Raw genomic sequence first — 24,440 nt, 5'->3', positions numbered from 1 at the left:
TATTAATAAATATAACTTATGTTATATATAACGTAATTTTAATTTATTTTATCTATTTATTTCTTTAAAAACTATTTCAGATTAGTAACAAAGGCAAAATGGCAGCTATTGAATTTATTTTCTCTCTTAATTATGTCCTTTGTGCAAGTTATTGGTCATAACCCTTTCCTTCAGTGACCACAAACAAGCAATGCATGTTTTTGACATAAAATGTAACGTGTTTGTTAATAGATCTTCTTTTAAATGTATTTATTAAAACTGACATGTTTGTCAGCCAGCTGTTCATAAATAGTATGAAGAGCTGGTTCTGTTTATTGATAATTCCAATCCAGCCCTTTAGTTGAAATCAAAATGTAAACAAAAAAGTCTTCAGTGCTGCACTGAATGAGCCACATTTCTAATTTTGCACGTTAGTTAGAGCAAGACAAAGTTCATGAGAATACACTTCATCAGTTCGGCATCAAGCAACAGCCATCAAGTCCACTTTCTGCATAGTGCAAATAATAATGTTTATTAAACTTTTTCTATCGCTGAGTTTAATAAACATTATTATTTGCACTATGCAGAAAGTGGACTTGATGGCTGTTGCTTGATGCCGAACTGATGAAGTGTATTCTCATGAACTTTGTCTTAGTCAGCTTGGCCATTTCAAGCCACTTTAAACCGAAGTCTCCACACAACAGGAGCCTCTGCGAACATAATATCTCCTCACCTCAGAGGAGTCTCCACAGCCCTCAGGCCTATGTACAATAAGGACTGGGAAGAAGCGGGCATCTTGGTAGTTTGGCGGGCTGTCATTAAGTGCAAGCTGACTGGTGTAAGACCTGCAGCACTGCTCATCAGGGCAGCAGCGCTCTGTAAGTGTACTACTGCGGCTCCTCCACAGTCCCATGGTGCGCCTGGAGCCGTACATACGGCACAGCGAGAAGTGCGAGGTGTCCAGGGACAAACGGGAGTGGAAGGTGTGACGAGAGAAGATGGAGGAACAGCTAGAGCTGATAGTCGGCCGTCTTCGCCCGCCTTGCTGTTGGCAACAGTGCTCACAATTCTGCACCAATGTCCCGTAGCTTTGCGCCGAGCAGCTGTCCAACAGCAAGCGGTTGGAGGAAATGCTGTCTCTGTGGTTTGACCCAGAAGTCCCCAGGTTCATTAGCATGGCCTCCGAGTAGCTTGGTATAAGCTGGCGGTTTGAGCGAATGTGCCATTCCAGCTCCGTACTGTCAACGGTTTCTGCTCTCGGAAGGCCATAGCGAATGTTCCTCGTGGTGGCATCGGCCTCTGGAGATGGGCTGTTGTTGCTATACTCTAGTCCGAAGAGTTTCTCGACTTGGTAGTGCACAAATGCTGTCCGGTACTCGATCAGCACTCGCAGTGGCCAGGAGAGCATGAGGAGAGCTGCCAACCAGAAGGTGATCCGCGAGGTGTACCATGGCAATTGGTCGGGATCCACATAAGCGATGAAGTGCTCTTTAAAGTCGACGTTCTTCAGCAGCATGCCTTCGCGGGCTTCCATGTAGTCATCCAGTCCCTCGATTTCCGAGAAGAACCTGGCTCGTTGGTTGAGGTAAGCATTTTCAGGTCCTGCTCCAGTGAAACTGAAGCACTTGGAGAAATGTAACCGTGTCGCTGCGTGAGCCTCCAGCCCGCGCAAGTTGCGTGAGATGTCTCTCATTCCGCAGTGGCTGTAGTCGAACTCGCCCTCTGCCACATGTGTGTTAACACGCTCGTGATAAGCCTGCGTTGTTGTGTAGGCGTCTCCATTCCGGTAACGCGTTACTTGTCGAGTCCTGCGTACGAAATGATAACTGATGGCTTTCCACCATACGCACGGTCGGGCTTGACGCATGCGCAGAACCCTGTCATACACGCTCTCAACGTTGGCCTTGCATTGTAACTCGCTCTGCGTGGTCGTGTAGGCATCTCCATTCCGGTAACGCGTCACTTGTCGAGTCCTGCGTACGAAATGGTAACTGATGGCTTTCCACCAGACGCACGGTCGGGCTTGACGCATGCGCAGAACCCTTTCGTACACGCTCTCAACATTGGCCTTGCACTGTAACTCACTGCAGGCACGACAGTGCCAGCACTCCATAAGGTAAACGACGTAGAGCATGAGCAGGAAGGCCAAGGGGATGTACACATAACCGTCAGAGCAAGGGCTGTCGTGATATATCATGGCACGACCTCCTCCTCTAAGAGAGTTCATTGAGGCTGTGAGGGAAGTACTGGAGGAATCGAAGCTCAGCTTGGTGACCTGGGTGAGCTGACACCAGGCCACGGCACCCAGGCAGCTGTACATGAGCAGTGAAAGGAGAAGGCATCGCCAGTGCATCTCGCGGCACATAGAGGCACTCAGGGACTGCTTTATTGGCCATTGCTACAAGGAATAATGAGAACGAGAAATAGTAATCAGCATATTGTAAGGCACACAGGCTTGCTGTGAATGTTGTGAATAAGAAAATGAGGTAATGAATACAAAAACCATCAGAGATTTAGTGTCACTTATATGAGGCAATGATATTGGACAAAAGGATCAAATGTCTTCTGATCAGTGTTGTTATTGTTAACTAAAACTATTAAAACACGTTTTTTGGAAATTGACATAAAGTTGAAAAGTAATACAATTAAAATGAGAAATGTTGCCTGGCCAACTAACTGAAATAAGCTTAAGTGCTAAAATGACTAAAACTTAAATACAAATGAATTAAAGCTAAACAGAGCTATAAAAACCAAACAAATTACTAAAACTTAAAATTACTACAAATAAAATTTTAACTGAAAATACAAAAATAAAAGCTAATTTAAAATATTAATAAATACTATGACATATATATATAATACTAAAATAATACTGCCTCAGATGTCCAGTGCATCTTATGTTCCTCTTAAATATCCTATTACATTAAACCGCTTAATGTACAACTCTAAAAATAAAATAAATTTCACTTCTAAATGAAGTCTATGGACATTGATTTGAGTCTAATTCAAATAAATTAAATTAAATTAAATTAAATGTATGCATTTAGCAGACGCTTTTATCCAAAGCGACTTACAGTGCATTCAGGCTAAACATTTTTTATCAGTATGTGCAAATAAAGTGCAGACAACGCTCTGACAGTAAACCCTTAACATTAAGGATATAGATCTATGTGAGAAAGTGGGGCCTGACAAGACAAGATTTGTAGCAATCCTTCAGTTCACTTAATTACTTACAGTACATCCTGGCACAAAGTCTTCAGATTATCTCTATTAAACCTAAGACAAGCACACTTGCTTCAGATAATTGACCTGTATTTAAACTGGTTAACCATTTGACCGTTTTACAGGTAATTCCATTTTTATGACGTTATTCTGCAATTCCTGCCTTTTTTTACGATTCATGAAAATCATAGAGCACTATGTATCCAGCAATGATATGAAGCAAAACATGGTGGACGTCATTGCAACTTTGTCTTTAGTCTTCCATCAACGCCAGACAAAATCTATCAATTTTATCTATTTATTTATTTATTTTTTGTATTCAAAACCTGCAGGAGAATAGCTCAGCATTGCAATGCTTTTGTGTGCTAACTCTGGACTTTGGTACACCTCTTTATAAATGCACAGAAGTTGTTCATAAGTGGAAAAGGACCTTTGCTCTTAATTCTGAACCTGGGTTTGAATCTCACTCAAGGGTACAGAGCTTCTGAACAAATTATGATTATTACAAAAAATGTCAGTTATTGCCATGGGTTCACTGAATTAAACATACTAAGAGGCTGCTTTTATTTAATTTAACTGATCAAAAATCTGAGAATTTTGTGTTTTGAGTAAAACACTGACTCCGTATCTGAGATTAGGGCTCAGAATTGTATCTGCACGAGTTGAGAATGTATGGTTTTGTCCCATTCAGGTAATACCATAACTTCTGATATTTCTAAGGGTTGAAAGGCTTTTAAAGAGGGGAGAGCGAGGTGCAACATAAATAATGGAAATCCCACATGAAAGAGAATACATGTGACAAGCTAACAGCCATTCAAAAGCATACTGTAGAAAAAACTGCTCTTATCCTCGCTGCTCTGGGATAAGGGAAACTTTGTACATAATATGGTTATGATAAGATGCCTAGCAGATTACAGCTGAAACTTGATAATGACTTAAGGAATACCAAATGTGGAGCACTGATTTTGTTTGTCTGTTTAAAAAATGAAGTTTAATTTGAAGCAACTGCTCATCTGATGATACCTAGAAAAATGAAAATACAAACAAACATTCCTTCACCAACCTACTTGAATTCTCATCAATAAAGTTTTTTTTTGTTTTATTAAATTAAAGAAATTAAATGTTTTGTAAATCAAATGTAATTATTACATCTATCTATTACATATCATGGGACATTCACAGAACTGGCAGGCCATTCCAGAAGGCTTTACAAGGCAATATGCACCAATAACATTAATATCAGAGATGCGGATTGGAATCAGCATCAGTGCCAGGCTGTTTAATATGATTGTGTGATATATGAAAGGATTTATCCAAAATACAGAGTTAAACATATCTACTCTAACTCCCCTTGGTGAGGGTGATTCTCAAGCTAACAGGCATATAATCTTTTCCACAGTGGCAATTCCATAATTACAGCAGTGTATTACAGAGGTGTTGATCAATGCACAAATCGGCTGAGTGCAGCGAATATGACAACAGATTTAGAGCTGTACCTAATGTAAAATGCAAATGCACTTCCCAATTTAAATCTGTTTGTCCTCCTTGGAGCTTTCTCAGATGTATTGTCATTAGGGAATTTGTACATCAAGCACCACCACAAAATGAAACCAAGTCTAAACATTTCAGTGTAGACCATACAGCCTAATTCAGATTCAAGCATTGCATCCTAGTAGGTTTATTACTTAGGATCTGCAATCAGTGATCTCTGATAACTGCAAAGAACTCGGAGTTCCATTGTAGATGATTATCAATAACTTGTGCATCATGAAGTTTATGCATCATTTGGAAGCAGAGGAATGGTCAAAGGGTATTACATTTAACAATTTCTTATATAGAACAAATATAAGTGAATTTACAATAACATTTTCTCAATCTCAGACCTACCTTTACTGTGACCAGCCAGTCAAACCACACTAAGACAATTACAGTCTACAGGGGGATAAAATGCAGAAATCCCCTCTCCTCCATGATGACTATGGTACATCTAGTACTCATAAGACTCATCTCATACCTCTTCCAGCACATCGAGACTGGCCGGTGTCTCCGCGCCACCATCTGGGGTGCTTGGCGCGGTGTTCTCCGCAGTAGTATCAGTTTCCAGATCTAGAGACAACATCCTGCGGCAGGTGTAACATTGCAGTCAAATATGTTATCTGCAATACGCCGCTTTTCTCAATGAAACACGCTTCAGGACGTTGTTTTATCCGGCTGTGCTGTATCTGGGGTGGATGCCAGGAACGCCGGGGACCCCGCTCTGGGTGTTCCCATTCAGGCAGACTGGGGGGCGGAGACCGCGGGGAGACTGCGGAGGACGGAGAAAAAACCGACAAAGTCGTGGAGACCGAATCTGATTCTTTGATTTGTGTTTATCCTGAACTCACTGAACTGCGCGAGATGTGATCGATACCTCAGCATAATTAGAGAAAAGATGTAGCTTGTTTTGCCATGTTTGTCATAAATAGGGTTTGTGAATATATTCAACATAAATGTAACTATTAACTAATTTCTAACTTACTAGTTGAATATTAAGCATTTTATACGGTAGAACTGTTTTAAAAGTTAAGTTAATTAATAAAAGTTAATTTAATAATAAAATATGAACTTAAATAGATTAAATTCTCTGATGATAAACATGGGTCTATGTGATGATAAACAGATGTACATATATACATAAACTGCCAAAGTGATCAGAGGAAAGCCAGTGATACTCAGACATGGATTTGAAGACAATTAAGCTTCTCTTAATACAGTTTTGCCCAAATATAATTTGTTATCCTTTATGCCAAACCTCTTTGTCGTTGATATATTTATTAAATAATATTTTATTTAATATTTTAAAATAAAATAATAATATAATTAATATCATATCAACGATAGGAAAGGGGAAATAAAATAAGGTTATTGTAACTTACTTCTGCATTGAAATATATGGTGGCTATTGACTCCAAATTTATTTAAACACTTAAGTCACACTTAAAAATGAATTTAAGAATATCATTGCATTCAATAACAAATTACCAATATTGCACCACTTTTAAAATGTATGTTATACGTTATATATTATACATTTTCATATATTATATAATATATATATCTATATATATTATATAATATATAATATATATTATATATATAATTTAATGACGGTGCAATCTTTTTTTAAGTCCTTATGAAATCTAAATTTACACTTTTTACTTTGTTAGCGCACATTGATAGTCTTAAGGTGAACAATTAACCCGTGTTAGTTAATGCACTGAAAAAATTTGTCTTGGTAAAAAATTATTCAAAAATTCCAGCAACTTCCGGTTCACGCAGACTTTAAATAAAAGCGAAAAGGCTTTTATTTTGTAATGGTTACACATAACCCGGAAATTGAGTCACGTCTGTAAACTCTACATGTGTTTAGTGTACATATTCAGCCAAATAGCTCAAAAGAGGACCGTGGCATAAACGATCTTCCTGGATTTAAAATAAAGGAATATTTCCGTCATTACTGTGCTGATCACGGACTTGCTGATTATCTTCTGCAAGCCAACAAGAAAACTTTCACACTGTCAGTGAAGCACAAGATGAAATGGCAGATTTGAGAGCTAAATGTTGAATCGCTATTATTTCTGACACTTTGCTGTAAACCATTAGACGCCCTTGTGTTAATTGAGGAGTTTGGGATGTTGCGGCGTCCCAAGCCCACGGAGAGTGAGGCGGATCTGCTCCGGGAGCAGCAGGAGCTTCTGGCGGCGGGCGGCCAGTCCACTGTCGCTGTAGTGAAGCGCCCTGATAAACGCAGAGGAGACGCTGCTGCAGCTGAGGCACATGAGCAGGGAAACCAGAGAGATGTTGTGACTATAGAAGGTAGGTTAGACATTTCTGAGCTTTCTGTCAGTTATTGAATCTCATCTTTCAACATTTTCACAAACACATTTAATGATGAGTTTCATTAGGCCTGCTTAAACAAGATCAGGCTGATACATTTTTTTTATAAGCATTGTACTGAAATAATTTCATCTACACCTTCAGATCTTCCAGATGAGCTTCCCACCTTGACCCCTGCACCTCCAAAGAAGTCACGCTTCAAACAGGAGCGGGTGCATTTTGAAGACGAGGACCCAGAAGAGCGACTGGACAGACATGATACCCACATCAGTGCTGTCCTATCTAGGATCATTGTGAGTCACATATTTTACAGTCTACCTGTTGTTTGATTGAATGACAATGTAATGCCATTCTTATTGTTTGTCTCCCTATAGGAGAGGGACACGAGTGCAGTACCTGTGTCGCTCCCGTGTATCACAGGCACTGCTTTTCCCAAAGTCTTGCATAGATCTGTAATGGAAAGTGAGGTGAGAAAATATTGTACATGCACACAATCCTTCCCAGCTTGTTTGTTTGTCTGATGTTTCTGTATTTCTCACTGCACTTAGGTGCAGGAAAGAGCTCTTAGAGGAAGAAAAAGTATTTTTGCACGCCAAATTGCAGCACAAAGGGCTAAGAAGGAAGATGTCCAGTCTTTAAATGGTTCAGAGTCTAGAGATCAGTCTTCTGCATCTAGACATGTGGGCTTCTTACCATTGGTGAATATGGAGACTGAGCAACCTGAGTCAGATGTTATGGGTAAGTGCTGTCACATTTCACAAAGTTTTTCATGGTTAACTAAATCATGACGTATTTTCTGATTGGGCTTCTGTTACAGACCGTGTTGGTGGCCCCGTGCTACTTACAGGTCAAGGACTTGGGATTGCAAATAGTGCCATGGAGACAATGAAAATTCATGAAGAGAATCAGGCAAAGTTGCAGGTGATGTCCCAGAGTGAGATACTGGAGGAACAGAGGAAGCTGCTGGCACAGCTTGGTAAGCTCGATATCTTCCACTGACACTTCTGATGGCAAATTTATATAAAAAAAATGTGATCTGTGTAAACAGCCCCTTATTCAGGTTATTGTAAGGGAAAAAAAATACCGTATACAAATATGTGTTTTTTAGTTTGTGGGAAATATAATATATACATGTACTATTTGGTCCCTAACAAGCTAGTCTTCTGAATTATTATAATGTGCAACCGTGTTATTGGCAAACCCACTGTAGCATAGTAATTTTATAAATTCTATTTCATTTTGACGTACCCTACCGTTCAAAAGTTTGTGGTCATTAAGATAAAAAAAAAAAAGAAATCAGTACTTTTATTCAGCAAGGATGCATTAAATTGATCAAATATGACAGTAAAGACATTTATAATGCTAAAAATCTTTTTATTTCAAATGCTGGTCTTTTGAACTTTCTATTAGTCAAAGAATCCGGAAAAAATGTATCACGGTTTCCACAAAAATATTAAGCAGTACAACTGTTATCAACATTGATAATGATAAGAAACGTTTGAGCACCAAAGCAACATATTAAAAAGAATTCTAAAGGATCATTTGACCCTGGAAACAGTAATGGCTTCTGAAAATGTAAATTGTAATACAATTTTTTTATTACAGTTTTATTGTATTTTTGATCAAATAAATGCAGCATTGGTGAATATAAAACGTTTTTCAAAAACATAAAAACAGATCTTTTAGAAAATTGTCCATAATTTGGCCTCCTGAGCTTTCAGCGTTTTCTGAAATTTAAGCAGCCTTCACTGACCATTTTGTTAACATTTTGTTTTGTTGATTTTATTTGTTTTATGTCTTCGTTTTTAGACCATATTTTTTGCCCAAAATGTTGAACATGCCTTCTGTAACTGTGACATTTTATTCGCCCTCACATTGTTATATTATGTCAGACCCTAGATTAGTGGAATTTGTGAGATCTCGAAAGGCACAGAGAACACCAGGATCTGAGTCAGCATCTGGTCCTGTGCAAAGAGAAGACTTCCTGAATGAACCTCTGCCTAATAGCACTTCTCCAGAGTTAGACCACTCAATAAAAGCTCAGGAATCTCAGAGGGATACCATGGAGGATGATGAGGAAGATGAGAATCAGCTAGTAGTTCAAGCTCCAATTACAGGTAAGTGAGTTCAGAGCTTATTTGGCAGAAACAGATCACATCATATACCACTGCATTGTGAATAAATGTTGTAAAAATGTTATTACACAGTAAACCTACATGTTTGTGATTTATTTGATACATACTGCTTAGTATTACAGCATTGCTTTAGTTTCATGAAGAAGGCTGAATGGGGTTTTTGGACTAGTCTGCACGAATACAGCATTTGGAAAGTAACGCTAATGTACCGGATGTGGTCTTCTCAATCTTGTCAGCACAAGCTGGATGATTTCCAGTTCGTTATTCACCCTGGGCTTGGAACTCACCACACATATTCAGGACTGTACACTTTGCAGATCTGTCCAGCTAAGCTGTGAGCCCAGCACGCTAAGGCAGATGCATCAATTTCAATTAGTCTGATTAGAGTAGAGTTAGCTTGAGCAAGCACCAATTTGTTTTAAGGAAATAGAGATAAGAGGAACTCATTGACGATTATGGATGAAGCACATCAGGGGTTACTGTTCAGAGAACAGTTCTTCCTTGGTTGAGCTGCCGTCAGCATGTGGTACTGTGTATGTCAATATACATGGGAATTGGAATAGGCTGTTGAATAATTTTTTTGTTGCTTGCTCTCTATTCATCATTTATAATATTGGTGGTGTTTATTATTTACAGAGGAGGAGCTGCCAATCAAGCCTCAAAAGGAGTGGCTTCACATGGACAAGGTGGAGCCAGAAAAACTGGAATGGACAAGAGACCTTCCTGCACCCAGAAAGCAGAGCACCAAAAAGGTACAAACCAGTAAACCTTAGGAGGTGGTTTAATTAGTTGTGCTTTTTAAAGGGATAGTTCACCCAAAAATGAAAATTACCCCATGATTACCCACCCTCAAGCCATCCTAGGTGTATATGACTTTTTTCTTTCAGACGAATACAGTCGGAGTTATATTAACAAATGTCCTGGCTCTTCCAAGCTTTATAACGGCTGTGAATGGTGGTCGAGATTTTGAAGCCCAAAAAAGTGCATCCATCCATCATAAAAAGTACTCCACATGGCTCCAGGGGGTTAACAAAGGCCTCCGGTGAGAAGTGACAAACACTGAAGCGCAGAGGAGAGAGCAAAACAAAACACTGGTCAGAAATTAGAAGTACAAAACGAGGATTTGTAAAGAAAAATGCTCCGGGATTTCGATAAAAGCAAAACTTGGTTCTCGCAAACTAGCATATTCTCACCGGAGCTTCTGCTATGCCTACGTCATCCGCTGGAACGCCACTCTCTCGTGTATGCGCGTACAACAGTAAGCGGAAGCTAGAGATTACGGTTTATAAAGTTTTAAATATGGATATTATTCTTACAAAAACGCATCACTTCGCTTCAGAATGCCTTTATTAACCCCCTGGAGCCGTGTGGAGCACTTCTTATGATGGATATAAAGCTTGGAAGAGCCAGGACATTTGTTAATATAACTCCGACTGTATTCGTCTGAAAGAATAAAGTCATCTACACCTAGGATGGCTTGAGGGTAAGTAAATCATGGGGTAATGTTTGTTTTTAGGTGAACTATCCCTTTAAGGCAAGCATCAGTAGTACTTACTTTTTCAAACCCCAAAAATGGCACATACTGTAACTAATCCTGCACTGTTTGTGCTGCAGACATGAATGATATCTAAAAGCATTCGGCTTCTCATGATTATTGCCTGTTAGACAGCAAAACTGCACAAAAATATCCCATGCATGCAAAATGATTGGAGAAGTCCGATATAAATCACCAGAGAGAAGTCTGTCATTTTAGCGGAAGATCAAGTTATGACGTTTTAATAAAAAATTACAAAGTCAAAGCAAAATGTAAAAAGTGACACATGTATGAAATAGCATCTATAACATTCATTTAGAAAATAGGGTGAAATTTCATTTTATACCAACTTTAATAATGTTAATAATAATGTTAATATGTGTTCTTTTTTGCATGAATGCTTTATTATTTATTTTTTTAGGGGAAGTCGTGGCCTAATGGTCAGAGAGTCAGACTCGTAACCCAAAGGTTGCGGGTTCGAGTCTCATACCGGCAGGGATTGTAGGTGGGGGGAGTGAATGTACAGCGCTCTCTCCCACCTTCAATACCATGACTGAGGTGCCCTTGAGCAAGGCACCGAACCCCCAACTGCTCCCCTGGCGCCGCAGCAAAAATGGCTGCCCACTGCTCCGGGTGTGTGTTCACGGTGTGTGTGTGTTCACTGCTGTGTGTGTGCACTTTGGATGGGATAAATGCAGAGCACTAATTCTGAGTATGGGTCACCATACTTGGCCACATGTCACGTCACTTTCACTTTTTCACTTTTTAAATTTTCAGGCTATGCAAGCACGTTTTGATTTTGCTGGCACTCTTATTCCACCCACCAAAGACTTGCCCACCCATTTAGGCCTGCATCACCATGGAGAGGAGCCAGAGGTGAGTAGGTTCAGTAAAATTTATCCACTGGATTGTTTTTAAACTGGCAGCAAACTAGAACTGATGCCAGTACTTCTTTTAAAAGGTGTTTGTATTAGTCAAATGCAGACGTGTGTAGTTGTCGTATATGTGTGTAGTTGTTGTATATGTGTAATACTAACTATAATTTTCTCTCTCTCCTCTGTTCCAGCTGGCTGGCTACTCACTGCAAGAGCTTTTCCTCCTCTCTCGCAGTCAGCTGAACCAACAGCGCAATCTGGCCATCAGCACTCTCGCTAATGTCTTGGCCAAAGTAAGCAAACATTTAAAAATTAAAACAAAAGTTAATTGAGTTGCTGTGAAAAGCTATTATATTGCCTGTAGATTTGAGTCCACAAAGACGGTATTATGAGAGAGTAAATGCTGGATCCTCATAAAGATGCATTCAGTCATTTAAAGGGGTCCTATTATGCTTTTTCACTTTTTCAACTTTAGTTAGTCTGTAATGTTGCTGTTTGAGCATAAAAAAGATCTGCAAAGTTACAAAGTTCAAAGTCCACTTCAAAAGGAGATATTTTATTTAACAGAAATCACTTTTCAAAAACTACAACGAACGACTCGTTTGGACTACAACGCATATTTTCCGGGATTTGTGATATCACAAATATCGACGAATGGGACGAGACCTGGTTGAGCTGCACTAGAGAAGGCAACGAGTGTCGTCACTATGTCGGAGACGCGCTAATTTCCCCAAGGCAGACGAACTTAGAGTGATTACAATCATCCGGGTTTAAATCGTGCTCAAATTTATTTGATTTTGACGCAGTATTTACAATGAAGCTCGTAGGCGGCTATGGTAAGGGGGTAAGGGGCATGACATTTCCATAGACTGTATATTTCCTGACCAGCCGCCGAGTGGTGCCAATCACAACACACACTGGCCCAGCTAACCAATCACAGCACATTTCGTATTTCAGAAGGAGGGCTTTCATTTGATACAGGAACTATTCGAGTCGTTCATGCCAGACTGTGGAGAGAGGTGTTGTAATAATGTAAAATATTTGAAAAATTTGTTTTTCGAACAACCTAGTATGAGAGCCTGTTCTAGTACACCCCCAAAACAAAATCAAGACTTTGTAAAAGAGCATAATAGGTGGGACCCCTTTAAAAAAAATTATATATTTAAAAAAAAAATGAACATACTTGTGAAAAATATGTACTATTAATAATCTAAACTCACTTTCTCTTGAGTAGTATTTAACCCCTTTTTTGGACACCTTCACTTGTGAAATAAATTAACCAACTATTTGTTTGTCCATCTGTATCTGTCTGTCTTTCTGGGTTAAGACATGCATTTTGGGTGTAATAATGGTGCAAATGCCAGTAAATTGACTTCCGCGTTCCTTGGTAAATCATGTTGCATGATTTATTTAAATATTTTTTTCTTCCATAAATTTTGTGCCTGGAAGGGAAACTCCTACAAATGCATATGCAATAATGTCAGCTGAAAAAAATCACTGTATCCATGCCCTTTCATTGCTAATTATTCACCGCTTGTCTTTAGTAAATCACAGTAATGGCAGTAATTTTTTACGCGAAAAGAGTGTTTGCGCTGGTGCAAGCTGTTAGTAAATCTGGCACTAAAGTGTTTTATTTCTGTAGATTTGTCTCTTTTAAACACTGTGCGCTTGTGTTCTCCATCAGGCCCATGCTGGTGAGTACATTTCCTCTCTGAAGGGCAGCGTCTTGTCTTCTTTACTGGATGCTGGACTCCTCTTCCTTCTGCGGTTCTCCCTGGATGACAGTGTGGAGGGTGTGATGTCAGCAGCGGTGCATGCCTTGCGAGCTCTGCTGGTTTCATCTGACGATGAAGTAAGAGACAATCATCTCTCGTATCATATGCACTTTTGTTGATAATTAACCACATAATTTCTGATTTGTCTCATCCTAGGAGTGCCTGGATAATGCCTTCCCGTGGGTGCTTGGGATGGCAACCTTTCCTTTACTGCCCACCGCTCAGGAGGATGAGGACGATGAAGGCTTGGATGAAACCATGAAAGAAACAGCTAAAGAGAAAGAAGAAAAGAAAATAGATCATGATGTTGCTAGGCAGGATGTTGTCAAGGTAACTGGGGTCTAAGATTGCTCTCTTTCTGCAAAGTTAGTTGCTGCTCTTAGTTATGCAGAATTCCTGAAATTTCTGTGTTGCCATCAGGGCTTTCTGAAGATGCAGGGTCTTCCTCGGCTGCGGTACATCCTGGAGGTGGTGCGGCCCTCTCCCCGGGTTGTTCTTGATATTCTGGAGGTTCTGATCCGAATCGCTCGCCACTCAACTGCTGCAGCAACACAGGTAGCTGAATTCTGAACCAGTGTTATTTTTTAGTTTTCATTTTAGTAATTTTATTGTGTGCTATTTAAATTTTTATTCATTCAAATTTTTAAAAAATATTTGTTTATTTTAATTGTAGTTTTAGTAGTTTTAGTACTTCAGCTTGAACTTATTTCAGTTTTTTCACATTTTTCATCTAATATTCATGTTTTATTTAATTTCCGATATATTTTAATTACTAAAAAATATTTTTAATAGTTTTAGTTGTAGTTAACAATAATAACACTGTTCTGAACCCTGTGAACTTTGCAATGATCTGAACTTCAATGCTACATTGTTTTTACTTTAGATTTGGACTAATGATTTACACATTGTTTGCACAAATCTTTCTGTTGTTTCTGTTTTTAATAAAATTCAAACCTTTTCCCCTGTCAGATCTTGGCCTGTCCGCGGCTAATGAACACTGTGATTTCTGAGTTTCTTCCCTGTTCCTGGGCTCCTGCCACCTCACGGGCTCTGTCCTCTTTGTACGGGCTGCCTGTTGCCTTGGCAATGAAGCTGCTTCGTGTTTTAGCAAGTGCTGGGAGGCATGCTTGTGCTAGAATAGTAAGTATCCACTAAATTGTGTAGGTTAACAGTGTCAAGCACCCACTAATTGTAAATGATTACAATACTTATTACAAGATTTACAGGTCTCCCACCCACTTTAGTAAATGAGTATGATGCTTATTAAAACATGTTACAGGTCTCCTACTCAGATGTCAAACCATATTGTTGTGCTGAAATATCATATGTATATAAATAGTCTCACTGTGGGCTACTATGGTATTTTGATACTTTGCTAAAAATGTAGGTTTTTCTAAAATAAAACCTCCTTAATGGTGTTCTTATACTCTAAAATTGTACATTTTGGTATGTAATATCTTAAAGTCAAGCTTGACCCTAATCGGTCTGTTCTTCTTAGCTAAACTCTTTGGGAGGGAAGGAGCTCTTGTCACGTTTTGTGGTTGTGGAACCATCAGAGATGTTGCTGGAAGCAGGTGAAGCTCTTCGCTGCAGTACAGAGGCGCTGAGGCTGTTCGCAGTGGCTGCCAGCTACGGACAGGCTTGCAATCTGTACACGTGAGGATGACCAGTCACTTCCCTTTCAAATTATGACTATAAGCTGTGGTTGTTAAAATACAGTGTGAATTGTGACTATACAGTGATGTATATGCAGATGTTTGGGAATGTATTCAAAGCATCTCATTGTAGTGACAGTGAGTGTTTCCTTCATTTCAGGGACCTGTATCCTGTGCTGGTGAAGAGGTTGCAGGCTGGGAACCGGCTGTGTGCTTCATCTGAGGCTGTGCTGTTTCTGGAGCTGGACCGAATCAAGGCTCTGCTCGTGCTGCTGACTTGGGTCACTCAAACGGCAGGGTGCCATGAAGAACTGCAGAGAGACTTAGTCAGGTGAGACTACACTTCTACGATGTGGTCATTTTAGCAAACCATATGCAAATGTCTGAACAATTGCACATTACATAAATAAAAAATAACTTTAATTATTTTTAACATGTTAATAGAGTGTATGTATTTGATTGCTACTTTTGATAATTTGAGAAATAATTAAAAACTATTAATATACAGTACCACTACTGGTGTTGACAGAAGTCTCTTATTTTCACTGCATTTATTTGATAAAAATACAGTAAAACAGTTAAAAATTTAAAATAACTATTTTCTATTGTAATATATTTTAAAAATTATTTTATTCTTGTGATGGTAAAGTTGAATTTTCAGCATCATTACTCCAGTCTTCAATGTCACATGATCCTTCAGAAATCATTCTAATATGCTGAATTGCTGCTCAAGGAACATTTCTTATTATTATCAATGCTGAAAACAGTGCTTAATATTTTATTGTTTATTTTGTAATATTTTTTCGGTATTTCAATGAATAAAAAAGTTCAAAATAGAAATCTTTTGCAAAAATGATAAATGTCATTATCATATTATTATTAATATTAATATTTATAATTTTTTATTTATAAATAATATTAAAACAGTTTAGAGGAATATTCACTTACTGTGGTCTTTTACAAAACATCACAATACTAGTGAAACTGATATGTATTCATCATATTTAATACAATTATTATAATTGGTTATTTATTAAAATGAGTTCATATAGATAATATACTTTCTTATATTTCATACATCCTGCTAGAACTTCCTGTTTCAATGGTAAATGTCACCAGAACACCAGAAAAGGAAAGTGTACTAATTAAATGATTTCATGGATTCCTTAAAGATATAATTAGAAAGAGCTTTTGAACTGTTTTCTGTTTGATTAGATTTTACAGTTTGTCAGGAACCTTGAAACACTTGGTAGGATTGACAGCTGTTAAGAGTGTTTTAAAGGCACAATATGTAAGATTTTTTTATTAAAATTTGTCTCTGTTTATTTTGAATACGCGCCCTCTAACGGCGAAAATTAGATATTGTGCCTTTAAGAGAAATATGTACCACCATAATTTATGACTTGCTTTATTAATAATAATAATGCAGTTTCATTTGTGTGCTATACATTTTGGATATGGCCTTGAGCTGTTTCGCTCTGTGTATTGACAGTGCTCAGGGTACAGAGTGTCCTCCACCTCCTCCGGTTGTGTGGAGTCATGTGATGGGTCTCCAGCCTACTGTCATTAGCTCTCTCAAGGGCTGTGTGAGAGCACTCGATGGCCCGGCTCAAATGTCAAGTGCTCTGATTCTGCTTCCATCCTACCTGCTCTACATTGAGGCGTATTATTCACAGCTCTGTGTGCAAGTAGGTATTTATAAGAAAGAAATAAGACTCAAAGCCAGTGTCACACCAAGCCTCCTTAAACAAGCTTATTTTAAAAACAGATTGCTCATGTGGAACACCTGAAGTTTATATTTAGCCACGTTTAAATACACAGTTTACATTATAAATGCCTTGAGAAATTTAGCAATAAATGCATGAATGGTTTGATAGGACATTAGGAGCTCAACTCTCAGAATCAAAGTGGATAATCAAATCAGTGGCTTCTTTTAGATCCAAACTGCCCTTCATCAAAGCTTCTTGTGCGATAAACACCAAAATATGAAAGATGATTCCACATTATTCAGCGTATTCTGTCAGATCCCTCATGGCATGATAATGCTGTCTGCACAAAATAGTTGCTGATAATGTATGCATTTTTATGCTTTTTACACTGCTAGTAGAAATTGAGTGCCATTTACAGCCTTGCTACTTTTTCTCTGATATATTTATCCCATTCTATCAAAATGTAGTTGTGGTAACTGAAGCTTTTAGTGCAAATGGGCCTACAAATGACAGATACTTAAATAATTACCATCCTTTGCATATGTGATGTGAATGATCTGATCTGATTCTTTTGTCAGAGCTCTTTCCAGCCAGTACAGTGTCTACAGGAACTTGAATCACTAACTTCAGACGTGCTTCTGCCACTGATATCCCATCAGGCTATGCGAAATATAACCAGCAGCTTCAGGTGGAGTGAATATCAATATAATGTAATAATACAACAATAAAATAAATGTAATATGAATAAAATAATAATTGTAGTGAGATATTTATATAAAATTATAATGGTGTTACAGTGTACTTGCACAATAAAATTGCTAATATATGACTTTTTCTTTACAAGTGTTTACTTGTAGAATCAAGTAAAATATGTTTCCTGGTTTATATTGGAGGTGACAATGATTTTGTTAGAAGTTTAGTTGGAACATAATAGTGATTATGTTCTCTTCTCCTGCTGCAGGTCCAGCTCTATGATCTGTAACCCTGGGCTGAGTGCAGCTGGTGGGGAGGTCGTCCCCAGTCTGCCAAGCCTGGGCTGCTCGAGGCTGAAGACCTCCAGCACAATGGCAGGGCCCAACTCCCCTCTGTCTCTCCCTACTGCCCTCCTATACCTGCTGAACACCATCACCTCCATCCACAAAGGCTTAATAAAGAAGGTAAATTCATTTTGATGATAAATGTGGAAAATGCTGGCATATACTTGGTGGTAAATTTCTTTCTTTGTCTCTCATCAGTTCAGTCATCTCATCCTCTCGGACTCTGTGCTGAGTTATCTGCGGTCTTGTATCGGAGCCATGCCCTCTGTTTCTCACATGAGTGCCTGGATTTTACACCATGAGCACCACCTGCTGTATCTGCTGCTCAGACTGGCTCACAAGCTGGTAACTGCAACCTCTGCATTTAACAAATTTGCAAACATTTTATGTACACACACACACACACACATATATATATATATATATATATATATATATATAATTTACATTACAAATGTAATTGTTAATATTATTTAATTAATTAAAAAAATATATACTTATATTAAAATATATTATTTAAAATTCTAATACATTATAGATACAATATGTACATATAAAATATTTAGAGTATATTTTAATTAGAAAATAGAATATATTTTAATTTCTTTGCTTAATGAATAAATAAATTAACATTAACTAAGCTTGAATAAAAAATATAAGTGTCAAATATGCTGTTTTATTGGAAAAGCATTCTGTTAGTTAATGAATTGTAATGCCTTAATTTTATTGTGACTTAATTCTTTTTAGGTTCCAGTTGACCCAGAGGCGGCCAAACATGCCGCCTTGTTCCACCAAGTTTCGCTGGCTTTAGTGTCCTGGCTGCTGCCTGGCAGTGAATATCTGGCACATGAACTCATGTCTGTCATGACCTTCAGTCACAGCCTCCTTCCGTAAGTCTCTGATGTTTGCCGTACAGCTCTCATTTCTCTCATAAATTCAGGGCTCCCACGGGTCCTGGAAAACCTGGAAAATTGATGACTTATTTTCCAGTCCTGGAAAACACATGGAAAATTAGAGAAAATATAAAATGTCCTGGAAAATTATTATTATAAAAATGTAATTGTGTTCTCCTTTAGCCAAGAATGAACAGTTTACCACTGGCCAGAAACAATTAATGTTAGTAGTAGAAAACATTCAAACGGCCATAGATCCGACCAAGCCTGCCCCTGTTCATGAGAGTACCACGCCGCATGTGTGTGATGATGCTGACGATGGAGCCGGCGTTCTGACATATAAACCGGATGCGCTGCGCCTTGTTTTCAATCCGATGAATGCAAGTCAAAGACTGGCACGGAAGAGAAGACATTTTTCAATAAAGTCATTATTTTTGTTTTCTTTGCACACAAAAAGTATTCTCGTAGCTTCATAAAATTACGGTTGAACCACTGATGTCACAAAAAAAATCAGAATTGGCCATGAAAAATCAAGATTGGTGCATCACTACTGACTTTTGACAATGTGAACATTGTTTCCCAACGTTCTATCCAGTGGTCAACTTTAAGAAGTAGTTCTGTAATTCACTAATTCAGTAACTTGTTAACTATTGATTATTGTCAAAAGTAGACTATTAGTACTTCTGTGCCATGTTGATACTGAAATTTTAAAAACGGAACAACTGGTAGTACCAAATACAGACTCAGTTCAGTACTTGCTGATAGATTGCTTTACCTGAACAGTGATATGCAATGGCCAATCAGAGGTGATTCAGTTAGTCAGAATCCACTCATTTTTCACTTGAGCCTTTTAAAGAAATACTTAATTGAAAAATATTAGAAGGAAACATGCCAATATTTTAAAATGGTATTTACTTGAATATTATTATTAACATTAATTTAATTTAACTGATTTAATTTATTTTTATTTTCAAATAGTTAAATAAAATAATTAAATGCTTAATTAATAATAATAATTAAAAAAAATCTTTGGTACTGAAACTGGTTTTGAAAATCATTTGTTGTAATGTATAATTAAGAGCTGATATTAAAGAGCTGATTTTATAGTTAAGTCATGGCCATAAACGGTATGTTTTTAAAGACTTCTGGAGAGAGGAATATCTGTTACTTTAGGGCATGATCCTTGGCTTTTATTCTCGCCGTAATTCAATTAAAAATATACTGGAAAATTCCTCAAAGTCCTGGAAAATGATCACTGAAAAAGAGTGGGAACCCAGACATTGTATGATTACAATGACTTCAGTCACACGAAATATTCACATTTTGTTAAATAGTGGCCTCAGACACATAAGGTAATAGGGGTGTAACAGTACATGTATTCGTCCCGAACCGTCACAGTACGGACATCACGGTTCGGTTCATGCAGTCAGACGACAAATACCATCAGTCATAGGCGGTCAATCCAAAAGTGCAGTAATGCAACGCTAACCGTCACAACAGGAAAGAGCAGAAGAAGAGACGATCTACGCACCAACCCAAAACAAGAACATTGAGTCTAGAAGGCACGCAAGGGCTCGAAGAACCGCCTGCTTGTTTTCAATCAGCAGTGGGAAAGTTTCGGTTCTAGAGATGCACCGGTCGACCGGCTATAAATCGTAACTGGTTTTTAATTTTATTTTGGCCGATCTCTATTCCAGAATTGCACACAAGCTGCATTGCAGTCATTTCCCAAAATGTAATTTGTGTGGAATTTTTATGAGGTCTGTAAAGAGGAGAAAATACTGTCCCAGGCAGATCAGGCTCACTGTTCGTGATGCTCGAAATCTAGGAAGACATATATGTGGAGGTTTATATGAATGTATCTCTGAGAGGAACTGACCATCTTCAGAAATGTTTCGATGGCATTTTTTTTTCCTCTTACTTCCATATAATGCATATTAAAGTAGTTTTTATAAGCGCAGCTGCTTTATTTACAGAGGAAACCAAGGAAACTCTATATCGCTGCTGTTCCATAAGCAACACCTGCTGTCAGAGATTTAATTTGCATTTTCATTAGCTTTTCATTGACGTATGCAGCCTTCAAATGCGACCTCCGGAGGTGCAGCCATTCAGCCCGTCTGCTGTTTTTGTTTTGTGCAGGTTTCTTATGTAGCATAATTTCACAAATCTGAAGTCAGACCATTCTGTTTTTACTTGAAATCTTGAAATTATACAATCTAATTCAAATCAAAAACAACTGCTCATGCTACATGTATGTAGCACTACTGTCTGTTCAAAATAAATGAAAAAATAAATTTCCTGTTCTACCGAACTCGTATCGAACAGTGACCCCAAAATCGAGGTACGTACTGAACCGTGACTTTTGTGTACCGTTACACCCCTATAAGCTAGACTTTATACATCCTCTATAAGTCACCTTGACATCAGTTGTTTAAAAATAAATGGAAAAAAAATAATTTGTTAGTGGATGCTTCCTTTTTTTCAAATGCAGTGAAATCCTTTCCAACTTTTTTGAGCCACTTTCATATTTTAGTTACTTATGGTAATTGTCATTACAAATGTCACAATTCTTTGATTTCAATCTAAGCAAAAAACAAAAACAACAACTAATAGTAAGAGTTTGTTTAAGTACCTTTAGATCAGAGGGTCTTTAGGAGACCATTTTATTTGATAGATCTCGGTTTCATATGATTGTCCATGTCTTTTATGTTGCTTTGATATACAGTATCTCACAGAAGTGAGTACACCCCTCACATTTTTGTAAATATTTTATATCTTTTCACGTGACAACACTGAAGAAATGACACTTTGCTACAATGTAAAGTAGTGAGCGTACTTTACATTGTAGCAAAGTGTCATTTCTTCAGTGTTGTCACATGAAAAGATATAATAAAATATTTACAAAAATGTGAGGGGTGTACTCACTTCTGTGAGATACTGTACAGTGGTTAATAGTATTAATATTCTTGACCCTCATCAGACATATTCCATGAGGACATTTTTTGTTAATTGCACAGAGATAAAAGCTGAAACTGATTGGGAGAGATTAATTACACTAAGGGTCTCCTGTCTAAAATCTGCTCAGGTCTTGGCTGGGTATTTAGATTTGCCCTCATATTTGTGTTCATCATGTTCTGATTGTATACTGTTTTTGTTCAGATGCTGATCTTCAAGATGTTGATCTTCAAGTATTATTTAAATAAGAGTTTCAAACATGCTATAAATGCATTTATGGTTAATTAAAAAAAAAGAAGAAGAAAAAAGTAAATTCTAAAATCCCAGCTTTATCAAGCTGTAGTTTCACATCATACTCACAAGAGAGCAGCAAACTGCACATTTCAGATAAGATGTAGCAGATCTTTTCATGGACAGTTGTTTCTGGTTTTATTTAAAAAAATTTCTAGTATTGTTAAATGTGTGTAATTTTTTTATTTATCTACGGTATTTTATTCTGTCTGTCTGTTTGTGGTCAGTAAAGACATTTCTAATGGTTACAATAGATTTCTATTTCAAATCTTTTCTATTTCAAATCTTTCTATTAATCCAAAAATATTAAGCAGAATTATTTTCAAAATTGATAATAAGAAATGTTTCTTGAGCACTAAATCAGCCGATTAGAATGGTTTCTGAATGATCATGTGACACTGAAGACTGCAGTAATGGCTGCTGAAAATTCAGCTTTGCCATTACAGGAATAAATTACATTTTAAAATAAAATACACTTATTTTAAGTTGCAATAACATTTCACAATATTACTGTTTTACTGTATTTTTAATGTAATAAATATAGCCCTAGTGAGCAAAATCTTACCGATCCCAAACTTAGGTAGTGCATGTTTGTTAATATATATTTTTTTATTTTTTCCTTTATCAAAATTTAAGCACAGGAAGGATGTACCTTTATGTTTATGATAATTATATTGTTGTCTTGGGATTTTTTTTTTACTGCTGTAATATGAACTATTGTACACTAATATTTCATTTTTTTTTCTTATCAGGGAAGGTGTTCATGGTGAAACAGAGGTGGCTGCATTGGCTGAGTTGCAGCTTAAAGACAGGACTTCACCTGCTGTTGGTGCTCTGCTGTGTGACGCTCTTCAATATTTGCCCTCCATCCGTGGTTGTTACCTCACCCACCTTGCACACTTGGAATCCTCTGTCCTTTCATCCCGTGACCGATACCTTGGTCGAACCCCTTTTGTCAGCTCTTATCTCCTACCTGAACTTACCGGCCCCTCCCTGCCTTCTGATTGGCCCTTCTTACCGCTCATAAGTCTCTATGAGCGAATGGGACTGTCAGCTGGTGGTGAGCAGCAGGTCGAGTCTCTTCCAGCGGGGTCAGTGCAGTCAGTCACTCACTGCCTTCAATGGCTGCTTGTTTTGGAGAGTTTGAGGGAGCAGGTGCTCACGGTGGTGCCACCAGTGGCTAAGTTAGCCCGGCTAGCTTTTGTCTTTCTGTGCTCCAGTGACCTCTTCCTGGAACGGCCTGTGCAAGAGCTTACTTGGGCGCTGTTTCGCGGACTAACACGGCCAGCCCAGCTTGAGGCGCTGGATCTGGGCTCACCTCCACCAGGCCTGGCTTCCTTTCATGACCTATACTCGGCTCTGCTGGCGCAGTATGAGGCTGTGTCATTCGGTGACCCACTCTTTGGCTGCTTCATGCTTTTGCCTCTACAGCGGCGCTACAGTGTCACCATGAGACTGGCTGTGTTTGGAGAACATGTGGGAATGTTGCGATCCCTGGGGGTCTCGCTACAGCAGGTAATGGGTTTCTTCTAGTCAGGTGTCCTATGCACAGATGAGGCATGATGGAAATGTTACTGTAGTTTTGTCTTTGCAATTATGGCCATTTGGAGCTGTGATCCCATTCAGACATCAGTGGTCATCAGATGGTCATCAGATGATTTGAGTGGGGAAAGTTTAATTTAGTTCACCAAGATCTTACTAGTAGGGATGCATGAAATTAGTATGGTGTATAGTCACAATTTATTGTTGTTTTGCTGCCAATATAAAATTAGGCAACATTGTGAATATCACCAAGATTTTGATGCACTTTTTTGCCATTAACATTCCTAAAATAGTAGTCAGTAGTCAGACTACCAATCCTTACATGAACTTGAGAGTGTAAAAGGGATTGTTTACCAAAAACGGAAAAGTTCCATACCTTTACTCACTTGTTCCAAAGACTTTCCTTCATCTTCAAAATACACATGAAGATATTTTAATGAAACCTGTTTTCTGTCTCTCCCTTGATAGTACATTGCACCAAAACTTTGATTCTTTAAGTTAAGTATCATAAAAGTAATCCATATGGATCGAGAGGCTTATTCTAAAGCTTCTGAACAGATATGTTTGCTTAAAGCAGATTTAAAGGGGTCATATGACGTTGCTAAAAAGAACATTATGTTGTGCATTTGGTGTAATGCAATGTGTTTATGCGGTTTAAGGTTTAAAAAACACATTATTTTCCACATAATGTACTTTATTGTTTCTCCTCTATGCCCCGCCTTTCTGAAACGCGTCGATTTTTACAAAGCTCATCGTTCTGAAAAGCGAGGTGTACGCTGATTGGCCAGCTATCCAGTGCGTTGTGATTGGCTGAATACCTCAGGCTTGTGACGGAAATGTTACACCCCTTAACACACTGTGATGCCCTCTCCCGGCACGGCGTGACAAAAACAATAAAAACCCATTACAAACGAGGCATTTGTTGCATCCAGTGGGGACATAATTACTGATTATAATGACTT

At 38.1% G+C, this 24,440-nt stretch overlaps 2 protein-coding genes across 2 annotated transcripts in view; one reads left to right on the top strand and one right to left on the bottom strand.

Moving 5' to 3' along the window:
- Window positions 1-658: 658 nt before the first annotated feature.
- On the bottom strand, window positions 659-5,320 carry LOC107674053 (transmembrane protein 151B-like). Its single transcript, XM_016467913.1, has 3 exons — window positions 5,216-5,320; window positions 2,048-2,377; window positions 659-1,882 (listed from the first exon to the last, which is right to left on the bottom strand). The coding sequence occupies exons 1-3, from the start codon at window positions 5,318-5,320 to the stop codon at window positions 659-661; spliced, it is 1,659 nt and encodes a 552-aa protein (XP_016323399.1).
- A 1,252-nt stretch (window positions 5,321-6,572) lies between these two features.
- The window catches only part of LOC107674079 (RNA polymerase II-associated protein 1-like), a 22,739-nt gene continuing 4,871 nt past the window's right edge, over window positions 6,573-24,440 (top strand). Inside the window, exons 1-21 of the mRNA XM_016467939.1 lie at window positions 6,573-7,056; window positions 7,222-7,370; window positions 7,452-7,544; window positions 7,626-7,815; window positions 7,895-8,053; window positions 8,970-9,194; window positions 9,849-9,964; window positions 11,524-11,622; window positions 11,813-11,914; window positions 13,306-13,473; window positions 13,553-13,726; window positions 13,817-13,951; window positions 14,366-14,536; window positions 14,895-15,052; window positions 15,212-15,382; window positions 16,544-16,739; window positions 17,339-17,448; window positions 17,722-17,917; window positions 17,996-18,142; window positions 18,545-18,687; window positions 22,689-23,451. Of these exons, the coding sequence (XP_016323425.1) occupies window positions 6,873-7,056; window positions 7,222-7,370; window positions 7,452-7,544; window positions 7,626-7,815; window positions 7,895-8,053; window positions 8,970-9,194; window positions 9,849-9,964; window positions 11,524-11,622; window positions 11,813-11,914; window positions 13,306-13,473; window positions 13,553-13,726; window positions 13,817-13,951; window positions 14,366-14,536; window positions 14,895-15,052; window positions 15,212-15,382; window positions 16,544-16,739; window positions 17,339-17,448; window positions 17,722-17,917; window positions 17,996-18,142; window positions 18,545-18,687; window positions 22,689-23,451 (3,849 nt within the window). The 5' untranslated portion in view covers window positions 6,573-6,872. The remainder of the gene's footprint in view (window positions 7,057-7,221; window positions 7,371-7,451; window positions 7,545-7,625; window positions 7,816-7,894; window positions 8,054-8,969; window positions 9,195-9,848; window positions 9,965-11,523; window positions 11,623-11,812; window positions 11,915-13,305; window positions 13,474-13,552; window positions 13,727-13,816; window positions 13,952-14,365; window positions 14,537-14,894; window positions 15,053-15,211; window positions 15,383-16,543; window positions 16,740-17,338; window positions 17,449-17,721; window positions 17,918-17,995; window positions 18,143-18,544; window positions 18,688-22,688; window positions 23,452-24,440) is intronic.

This window comes from Sinocyclocheilus anshuiensis, unplaced genomic scaffold, assembly GCF_001515605.1.
Source record: "Sinocyclocheilus anshuiensis isolate Anshui unplaced genomic scaffold, SAMN03320099.WGS_v1.1 scaffold544, whole genome shotgun sequence".
In the NCBI taxonomy this organism is placed as follows: Eukaryota; Metazoa; Chordata; class Actinopteri; order Cypriniformes; family Cyprinidae; genus Sinocyclocheilus; species Sinocyclocheilus anshuiensis.
Note: the sequence above shows the minus strand (reverse complement) of the source record. Positions and strands in the feature narration are given on the sequence as shown.